Raw genomic sequence first — 11,127 nt, 5'->3', positions numbered from 1 at the left:
GATACTAGATTTCCCACAGCAACATGAGGGAAAAACACCGACAGGGGTGGGGAAAGAGTGGAATACCCAACACCCACCACTGCTTTAAAAAAAGAAAAACGATTACAGGAAAGCAGCAGAGCATGAACTTTGTGAAATGGGATTTTATTAGGTCCAAATTACACACAGTGTGGTACAGACAGAGTGCGAAAGTAAAACCACACGCAGACAGAGTTTCAGCTCATCGGTGTTCCAGTTTTATTTCTTTAAATCATCGAGAGAAAATAAATTAAGACATTTTAAAAAACAAGGTTTCCAGTTAATGTCAGAGCTTGGAAATGTTCCCAATATCTCAGACCGAGATCAGTCTGGCACATGAAGGAGAGAAAGGAGACAGATAACATGATTATCAACGCAACAGAAGGCGGTCTATAAATATATTTTAGGGCAATGAGCCTTTACACCAACAAGCAGAGAAGATCTTCAAAAGTTCCTGAGACGGTGTCGATTTACCTCTGGGTTTATTTCCTAATCAAACCTCAACACGAATGTAGATCTACTTTAATTCCGAGCTTGAATGTAATGTAATTTATTAGTCTTCTGCCCAAAAAATGATTATAATCACAGCTACCCGCAAATAAAACAAATTATTCTTCAATAAACGTCTTCATAACAGATCACAAAAAAAAAGGTCACAGCTTCATTGACCGTCTTCAACGTACCGATAGCAGTAAACTGATGTTGATGCGCAATATTTTATTTGTTTTCACAGGAGGAAAGGCACGGACTCCATGAAGAGCAGGGCAGTTAGTCAGCCATCTTCACAAGAGGACCACGGAAAAAGGTTGATGTTCACACACACTCACACACACTCAGGTTTTCTGCTGTGCTTCTCACTTATCCTTGTCATGGCTGAAAGCTTGGACAGCTAGAACAAAAAGAAAAAATTGCAAGAGATTACAGTCCACTGTGTCACATGTTACAGCGTAAAGTATACACATAAAAACATACATGTAAATAAGTCAACATTTCATTAACATTTCCTTATTCAATAATAATAAAAAAAAAGTCACTGGTTCTTCCCCCACCCCCAAGAGTTTATTTTTCTTCTTTTTCATTATTATGGATTACATCTTATATGTAAAAAAACAAAGAAATTCAGTTTCAGAAAATCAGAACTTTACACAAGACCAATATAAAAGAAATGTATATATATAAAAATATAAAATGTCAGCCTACTGGAAAGTAGGTCAAGGTACTGTGCTACAGGGGCACCGCCAGGCGTTTTGGGCCCCATGACAAAAAAAGTTAAATTGGTCCCCATCCAGCCCCCCGTGCAGCCGCTGGTACAATTTGAGTGTCTGACCCATCAAAAGCGTCACAATTCCAAAACCTCTTTGGTCCAATAGTGATGCTAGAACAGTATTTACTGCTAGTGAATTTTACATGCAGTCAGCATGCTGTGTGCAAATAGGTTGCTTATTTTTTAAATTAGGTTTGGCTTACTAAAAGGTCTCTCCCCAACTGCAACACTCACAGGCAAAGTGCAAAATATATATAAAGCAATCGAGACTTCTAAAAAAAGAAAAGCTATTTCTTGTATTTTGTTCATAAAACTTCAATAAAAATATGTTTTTTCCCCCCATATTTGTTAAAGTTGTCACCACTTCATGACAGTGTGCTATGAAAAAGATAATCTGTTAAAAGATTGATTTCCTCCACTTCCGTCCAGGGCTACTGTTGCCATCTGCAGAAATGCACCATTCGTATCAAAAACAACCAATCAGAACCAGGAGGAGGGTCATAGTGCTGTCAATCAACTTCATTCACTCACTGCTAAATGTGCTAATGGCAGATTAGCACATTTAGCAGGAAAACTGTTTACCTGCTGTCATTGGTAGCTATGCTAACTAAACTGAGCATTCAAAACAGGATATGCTAGCTGCAGCATAGCACAGAGCAAGGGGAGAGCAGCCACATGAGATTGTGATTGACAGCGCTAAAACCCACCTCCTGCCTCTGATTGGTTGTTTCTAGATAGCCCTGGGAAAAGGCAGAGGAAATAAAATTTCTCACAGATTAAGTCTCGTACAATTCAGTCACAACATATTGAGAGTTAACAGTTTTAACAAATATGTAAAAAAATAAAATAAAATAAATATTAAAAGTTACATACTGCAGATTTAATTTCACTTAACCGTGGCAGCCAATATCTGCAATTTAAGTGCAAGCTAAGGTAAGACTGTCCGGACTGGCTCCAGTTCGGACAGGAGGCTGTTTTTTTATTATCATTTTATAAATATTGTTTGAATTTCTGTCAGTAATAAATATGTTGTTTTTGTTGTGGAATTGTAAATAGAGCAAAGAGACAAAGAAATCCCTACAGATTCCCTGGAATGATGCTAACTAGCTTGTCACTGAACAGTGTTCAAATTCTTCACAGGGGAAAGAAGAGGGTTTATGCTGGTATGGTGGTTAGAGCTGCTGCTGACTGACTCATCTGTTGTTAAGTGTGGTAAAAGTTACAACAAGTGAAATATATGGATGTTATTTTTTTCCTTCATGTATTAAATGCTGGTGAAATGGAGACAAACACTAGTCTGTAGCTAAGCTAACTATGCTTCATGGTTGATAATCTCAGTCTACCCACCTCTCGGAGAAAAACTGGGTTACAAATTGGCATGGTTTTTTTCCCTCTCTCCCTTTTTTGAAAACCTGACTATTATTTTTCTAGGCAGCATATTTACCACAATCGTTCTCATCTTCTACTAACTGCTGCTGAACACCGTCAAGCGTGCTACGCAGGATCGAGCCATGTCATGCAGATCCAGGGTAGAGTTCAGTGCAAACTTGAATGGATGTGTGTTTTTTGGTCTGGGAGGGGTAACATTTAATGTTTACAACTAAAAACAATATTAAAAAAGAAAACACAATAGGAATAATTTGTTACCGACAGGAAACCCATTTCTATGTATAAATAAAAGTATTTTACGAGCAACCCTCCCGACCCCACTATAGGGACAAGGTTGGAAAGAAAATGGATGGATGGATGGATGGATAAAAGTATTTTGTTGGGGGGGCCTTGGAATTGTCCCAACGTTTACCCCCTATATGATTCCCCTGCTGTTTAGTATATATATAATGTTAGGTCTGTTCCCTTTTGAATAATCTACTGCATTAATGCAGCGTGGCATGGAGGTGATCTGCCTCTGTGATGTTAAGGAAGCCCAACTCGGTGTAACAGCAACTTTCAGGTCGTCCACATTTCTGTCTCTGGTCTCTCCATTTTCCTCTCGACACGCCATAGATTCTCTTTGGGGTTCGGGTCAGGCAAGGCAAGTTTGCTGGCCAATCAAGCAGTGACACCATGGTCATTAAACCAGGTATGGGTCTTTATGGCTGATGGACCAGGTGCCAAGTTCTGCAGAAAAATGAAATCCGCATCATAAAAGTGGTCAGCAGGGCGAGGCATGAAGCTCTAAAAAGTTTCCACAAGATGGCTGCGTTGCTGTTGGACTTGATAAAGACACAGTGGACCACCACGGCTCCTCGAATCGTCACCGACTGTGGAAACTTTACAATGGACCTCGAGCAACTTGGATTTTGAGCCTCTCCACTGTTCCTCCAGAAACTGGTAGTTTGATTTCCAAATGAAATGTAAAATGCTCTTTAACTGGAAAAGAGGACGTTGGACCACTGAGAAACGGTCATGTCCCCTTTTCCTCCTTCAGACTTCATCAATCTCCCAAAAACTCTCAAACAGGCTTTTCTTCCGTCTTAAACTGTGGTTATCGTTTCTGCTTTAAATCGTTTTCCTTCCACTCAAGTTTCTATTAATAGGCTTGGATAGAGTACTCTGAACAGGAAGCTTCTTCCTGTGGTTTACTCTGCCATCAATGAATGTTCGCTGGAAAGGGGTCAAATGTCTTTTTATTGGTCTTAATATAATTTTCTGAGAAACTGAAATATGGGTTCTGTTTATAACAATCTTAACAGACAAACCCACTGTGTAAAGCTCTATATAACAACTATTAAAGAAAATCATCGTTGATGGCATTATAATTTATCGAGACGTGGTAACTCCATTAGTAACTCACCCTCCTTTGTCACGGTGTCCTTGAGGTCCTTGGCCTTGGAACCTAGATCACTGACTATGTTGTCCATGACGTTCTGGTGTTTCAGGAAGTAAGTCCGGATCACCCGCGTGTACAACATGTCGGAGCCGTTCCACGTCACCGGAGACATACACCAGATCAGGAACGTACACTGTGGAGACGGCAGAACAGATCTCAGATAAACCGTAGCCTTCCCTCCGTCTGCTTTTTGTATCCTCCCCCACAACAGATTTAGTTCCTAAAAGTGATTTTATACAAACTATCCACAAGAGGGCAGTGTTTGCAAACTTTGTACTTGGTGTCTTCTCCACCAACCTCAACAGAAGACTTTCAGACTTGTATATTCAGGAAGTTAGTGAACGTTTCTACTAAAGTTTTGAACTTTGTAGAAAGTCCTGAAGCTGTTCTCTCAGAGATGAAGGTAGATAAGAATCAATTATTTACTTATTTCAAGGAATTGATAAATTAGAACACGACCATATAAATCAGAATATTTTAATTATACAATCCCACACACCTCCAAATGATGTTTTCAAAGTTAGTTTCCATGGCGACATGGGATTAGCAGTCTTAGAAATTCCAGAACAAGAAAGAATTACCTTTAATCTGTGAAAATTAAAAGGAGTTCTGCAAAATAATCCTTTCAATGAGCTCAAGAGCTAAAAGTAAAGCGTTACTCTGTACTGTAAAAACGGAATATAACCCTGAATTTCTCACATAAAAAAAAAATGCTGCTGGAACATGTGTCCAAGGGTTTGCTTACCCTTAAGGTTTATTAAATTGCATTCTTTATCGTCTGTTCAGAATATAGCATCTCTCTGTTTATTGATTCCAGAAATTAGACCCCCCGCCCCCAACAATAAGGGCTCAAAAATGGCTAATGCTTCACACTTTCTAACAGAACAAAGGTTGTGACCTCAGAGCGCAGCTCACAAATCCACGTGTGCGTTTTATGTGAGAGACTCGACATGCATCGACTTACTTTCCCAGCATAGTAAAATGGGAACCAGGAGAGGAAGATGTCGGAGAAGGCCTCGACAATGCTGAAAACGCCATAAACAACCCAGTAGGTGAGCCACTGGGTGTCGTCGTCCTTGTTGGTGCTCTCAATGGCCTTGATGCTGAGGAAACAGGAGGAAAATAGGGAGATGCTTCTAACCCGGTATGTGGTACTTTTTATACAAACCCACTAGATTTATATGGTGAAAAGCTTAGTGAAGTGTTGCAAATGAAAATATAAAGTTACACTTTCAGCTGTAAATCCAGCTGGTCTATTGTCAGGAAGTGCTATAGTTTTGTTGTAAGTTGAATGTATCCTTACATTTCTAGTCATTTGGTTGCTTCTAACACTTTGACCTTTGGGATTTTGAGTACTATCATGTGTCTCAGATGTGGGCGTCGACTGCAGCGAAACTCGACAAACAGGCTGAATACATTATTGGCATACAAAACATGAATTCATGAAAATGGAATTAAAAAGTCAACAAGTCATGCATTTCTTACAGTTCTTTCAGATATAAACACTGTGCACAGATGCAATGTGAGCCAAACAGGAAAGGTCTGTTTTACAACCAAACATTAAGACAAGGACAACATTTGGACGGGCTTTATTTATAAAGAGAAGAATCTGTAAAAGCTAGTCGTGCGCCGCTCTGACACGAACATGAAGCGGACGGTATACGTACGAGAAATATGCTGGGTAGATGAATCCAATCAGGTTGCAGAGCAGCGAGGCTCCGTATCCAAACAGGAGGTAGAGCACGATGAAACCGAAAGCAACTGCTAAAGAGAAAGATGAGAGCATAGGGCGGGGCATGAGGGGGGAGAGGATATCCAGTTATAATACAAAGACTGTGAAAAGTATCATCACGAGACAGGAGACCAACAGAAACCAGGACCGAACTAAGGCCAAAACACAAAACAAAAAAAGTCTATCGCTCTTTTCAAAACTCGCCAATGTCCGACTCTGCATACAAAATGTAAGCAATCCGTGTTTGACGAAAATTTCAAGGCAGTGGGCTTTTAAAAGTCACGTTTATTATTTTTAATCAGCAATTCAAATTCTAATCATTTTAGCAGAAAATGCTGTGTGCTTCTGGACTGCTTTATAGTTTCATGTCTCTATAATGCAGCATGCAAAATTAAACATCTGACTATGGGCTCATACCACAGTGACATATTCAAACATAAAACCTTGTGTCAAAATATAAACGTCGAGCTAAAACTGTCATTAAAAGTACAATTACATATTAAAACCTCCGAGACACTTCTCTACCATAACTGGCTGGTTTCTCCAATGGCGCCTCATCTTATGTTTGCGATTGTTATGATTTAAAACGATGCTTTTATTTTGATACTTCTAAATAAATCTAGAACTAAAACTGCCTGGTCTATTAAAAAAAAAGAAACAAAAAAAAAAAAACACCACAAATCTCATGTTTATGGCTCGAGCCATAAACATGAGACACAGCCTCCTAGTTATGAATTGATCCGATCCGATTGGCTGCTCTTTACATCTCATTTGTTTGTTGCAGTTCATAAACAAATACCTACACAAATGCCAGGATGAACATCTCTTTGTGATAAAAGATGAAACCCAAAACGAAGGCTGGAAAGTCAGCTAACCAAACAAAGTCTGCAGGAACCAAACAGATTTGTTCAGTGAAACAAAAGCAGCTGGAGTTTTTATTTATTATTTTTGTTGATGTTAATGAGAAAAAGCTGAAACATTTGCACAGCCATGTGGAATGAGTCAATTCAGTTGGACTTTACCTCAATTTATTCATACGGCATCGATTCACAGCAAATGCCATCTCCATTCGTCATATAAACATTTTTCTCGCAGAGACGTCAGGGGGCTGGTATAATTTTTTTTAGCATGCTTCTCTTTTGCCTTTTTGTACTTTTGGTTCACTCACTGTTTTAGAAATGCAAAGTCTAACAAAAAGTAATTTGTGCCAGCTTTGAGGCATTTCATCAAATTGGGCAAAGGACTGAGTTTTACTCCGAGCCGTTTTTAGCAGATAACCGGGAAGGAATGCGTCTGCAGTCAAGCAAGGCAGCTCCATTTTATTGCTCTGACTTTTCTAACTTTGCCTGGAATGGAAAGTCCTGGACTTGGCAGTAATGGCAGCCTTGCAGAAATTATTGAGTTAAGCAAGTATGTTGAAAAACTACAGGGTCCTGCAGTTCTTTATGTGTATCTGAACAAAACAATTAAGTTATTAGTGGGACTTTGAGAAACACTCTTGCTCTAGAAGATAGACACTGATGTTTAAAATGGTGAACTGGACTGCTGTATTTTTCCTTCCAAGGTTAGTGGGTGTGGTTTACGGTGTGTCGATTTGCTTTCATTCAGGTGTGTGCAATAGTCCGGAAATTACGGTATCAAGGCATATTCTGAACAGTCTCGATTATGGATCTCAGAATTTGGATGTGGCTCAAATTTGTCGAGTGGTCAAAGCTTTACAAAAACTTGTAGATCAGATATTGGGCACATAAATTGGTACATCTTTCATTAAACCTTAAATTTAGATCAAGATCTTAAACGAAGGAGAAATTTGGAGCTCAGCAGAACAACAACAAAAAAGGCCCAACCCCAAAATGACTGTTTGAAACAAGCTATAAAAACATGAAGTTGGAAAACAAAGGGTACCAACAGTCAAACATTTGGCTGCAGACTCAGTAGAGAAGACTCTCCGTACATTCACCTTCACACCTCTAATTACTAAAGTGAAGAAGCAATGCTTCACTGCTTTCTAATATATTTTTCTTCTGATTGGACATGATAAAGGGGAAAATACTATAGCAGGACAGAAGCTAAGAAGACATCCGTCCTTATCAGTGTCCATGTCATAAGTCCAAAGTATTCCCAGTGTATCGAGTGAAAGATCTCACAGCTCAACAGGGAAGCCAATGAGGCATTTCTGCTAGCAGGACAAAACACAGTGCCACTCAGCTGTATTTTATCCTTTTCTAAACAAAGGTTAGTGACAAGCCGAGAGTACAATGATGATTGTTTTATAAACCAGTTAGGTGAGAGCTGTGGAAGAAACTCATGTGAATTTATATCTTTATCAGTAACAAATTCCTGGAATGCTGGAATACTAGATCCACCAAGATAGAGTAAAAAGGCCATGAAGGACTGAATATAATCTGAAATAGATGAAAAGGTAAGGAATGTGAAATAAAAAAAAATCCATCAAGCCTGATGGAGCGTAGCACTGTGGGTCTAGCTTAGCATGCATGTCACAGAAGACTTCCTAAAAGGTATTTTACCGTTGTTCAGTCACAATATAAATCTGCCATTTAGCAACTAAACTGACAAAAAAAATCCTCTTAAAATTGTGTTATATGATCACAAAACAATTGTACTATAACAGTTTCCTGAACTCTAGCAACAATCATCCAACGTCATTTTAAATATGCAGTGAAATCTTGCCCTAAATGCGGCGTTTAAATATTAATGCCATGTTTATCATAATGGTTTGCTTTATATAAGAGCAACAGTTTATCATCTCTCATCTGGCAGCAGTAATTGATAATCTCCAAGCCTTTACAGACATTTACTTAATGGAAATAGCATTTGTTGCCTGAGAGCAAAGTGTGAAAATGAAGTGATAAAAAATGCAGCTGGCAGCCTGATCTCATCAGATCTAATCCAGGTCCATTTAAACTCTGTCAATCCTAAAAAAGGATGTTCACAACTTAAAAGTGACAGATTCCTGTAGCTCAAAACATTATTAAACATTTTAGTTCTGATAACACAGAAGTACTTTAAATGTGGCACAAATGGATGTTTAGAAACTCTTTATTTTAACTGTAAAGCTTGGTCTAGACATATTCAACACAAAAATGCAACAAATAGCTGGTTTTGAACAGCATATGACTTGGTTCTTTGTTATTAGGCAACAAAAAGCAGCTCCGATAACCAACAAAGTGATTCAGTTGGAGTGCGGTCTGATTCTCACTTCCTGTTTCTTTGTGGCTACATGCGCACACATGCCATGTGGTGAGCGCACCGATACAGATCTTAAGATGGCAAAAATACTTTTATGTGCCCAATCTAGCTTTCAAAAACAGATCATTGCCAACAGACGAGGTAATTAGGAAGCAATTTTATGTGCAGCCTCTTGAAAACTTTACTATCCTAAAAGGGGTGTTGCTCCAGCTTGTACAATTACAAAACTAAATTTGCCAACATGCTTTAGACCTGTAGGAAATAATGCAATTTCACCTCACATGCAACCTCTACAATTCAGATTAGCTAGGACTTCAAATCTGGCTATCTGAATTCATACCTGTGCACTTTTTTTTTTGTGAACTCCCACCTTATTTGATAATATTTGAATAAAAATGGTGGCTCTGAATGTAGGTCACGCTGGTTGACACGTTTCCTGCAGCTGCAGACAAAGAACTCGACTATGGTGTCGGCATAATATATTGACTTCTGCTGTGCATATTGATTCAATGGAGCTCTGTCAAAACGCAACTCCCAGAAAGCTAATGGGTGGAGGAGCTTGTACCTGAATGTCATCCCAGGATATCCCCTTCCATTTCTGCCCTGCAGTTGGTATTTTAGGACGGATAAAAATACCCCTGCGGCCAGCTGGTAGTGCATTAGGGACATTACCAGTAGTTTAAATGCAATATTTATATTGAAAGGTTTTAGAAGCATAATTATATGATTGAAAGATTGAACTTTGGAATAAAAAGGGGGGGGGGGCAATAAAGCAAGTTAGTCACTAGTGTCGGCCGCCTGTTGCAGCTGGAGAGGCGAATTATCAGCTGAATTAGATAACAGTGGCCTTTACTGGGCAGTGCTGTTCGAAAAGCAAACTCATTTACATGTTCTTGGTTCTGGTCGACGTTCGATGAAAGCTCAACATTTGCTCATAAAGGCGTCGGTAAAGCTCAGGCGTCAGTTTTCTTCAGTAGGAAAACGTACCCAAAGTGATATGTTCCCTCTTCACCCCAGTTTTTCGTTCCAGCACCGCCAACTGGTCCGTGACAAAGTTTTTCTCGTGGAGCAGCGACACAAAGCGATCCTTCAGCTGAGCCATTTTTGCCTTTCCTCGAGCCTGTGCACAACGCAGCAAACGAAACAAATGTCACCAGGACCGACACTTGACACTTTCTAAAGCAAGAAAAGAAAGTGTTTTTACTGACCTTCGTTTGTTAACTTGCTCGGAAAGTGGCAGAAAAATGCCAACCGCCCGCTGGCTCCCCAGAGTGTTGCGAGGACGCAGAGGAGGCGGAGTTTGAAATCGCCCCGCTGACCAATCAGAACGCAGCTCCCAGTAACGTTCAGCGTATCAGTTGATGAAATCCAACGGTTTTTTTCTCCGAAGGTAGATAATTAACCCTGCGGGATGCCGTCGGCCCCATCACGCAGAGGTGATGAATTATTTAATAAAGCAAGCCGTCTAAGATAGATTAGAGATAAACTCATTGTCTAAGACACAGGGTTAGGGTTAGGGCAAAAACATGAATAAATTTAACAAAACTCAACATTTATTAATAATGGTGCCCTGGACTCTCTGCCCAGGGCACCATTCTCTCAGGGGGTGGCAAACATTTCAATGTTTATATGAGAAGCTGTGTTTTTTTATGTCTCTAACCTTATCAGTGTATGTAATGTAAATAACGAACTGTTCTGAACTGAGGAGCAGAAAATTAAATAGTGTTTTTTTTTCATGCAGGAAAATAACATTTATTTTGTGTATTTGTATAATTTCTGGATTTTTTATTTATTTACTTTGTCCCATTGCTAGAGTTACATCCATCTTTTATTCTCTTCTTTAAAAGATGTTTGTGTTTTTAACTATTTTTTGTTAGCACAGGAGCTCATCTGGGATGTGATTTTTTTTTTCAATGGTGAAATGGTGATTTGCTCAATTTTTCACAGACTAAGTCTTGTATTAAATGGATTTGACATTTTCAAAAATGGCTGACAAGAGGTTTTCTTCTTGTCTAATACAGTTTTAGGTTATTTCCCCAAAGCTGGGCCATAACCACTGTATAGTGTGACAAC

At 39.2% G+C, this 11,127-nt stretch overlaps 1 protein-coding gene across 2 annotated transcripts; it reads right to left on the bottom strand.

The window, feature by feature from the left end:
- Positions 1-125: 125 nt before the first annotated feature.
- On the bottom strand, positions 126-10,417 carry LOC103458439 (receptor expression-enhancing protein 5). Of its 2 annotated transcripts, none has more exons than XM_008399253.2 (6): positions 10,263-10,417; positions 10,042-10,174; positions 5,780-5,876; positions 5,077-5,215; positions 4,077-4,245; positions 126-907 (listed from the first exon to the last, which is right to left on the bottom strand). In XM_008399253.2, exons 2-6 carry the CDS (start codon positions 10,154-10,156, stop codon positions 873-875), a joined length of 555 nt encoding a protein of 184 aa, XP_008397475.1. In that variant the 5' UTR covers positions 10,157-10,174; positions 10,263-10,417; the 3' UTR covers positions 126-872. The 2 variants fall into 2 exon arrangements, with proteins under 2 accessions (XP_008397475.1, XP_008397476.1); XM_008399254.2 differs by having other exon boundaries at positions 5,780-5,873.
- Between the last annotated feature and the right edge of the window lie 710 nt (positions 10,418-11,127).

Source organism: Poecilia reticulata, chromosome 22 (assembly GCF_904066995.2).
Source record: "Poecilia reticulata chromosome 22, P_reticulata-male-v2, whole genome shotgun sequence".
Lineage (NCBI taxonomy): Eukaryota > Metazoa > Chordata > Actinopteri > Cyprinodontiformes > Poeciliidae > Poecilia > Poecilia reticulata.
Note: the sequence above shows the minus strand (reverse complement) of the source record. Positions and strands in the feature narration are given on the sequence as shown.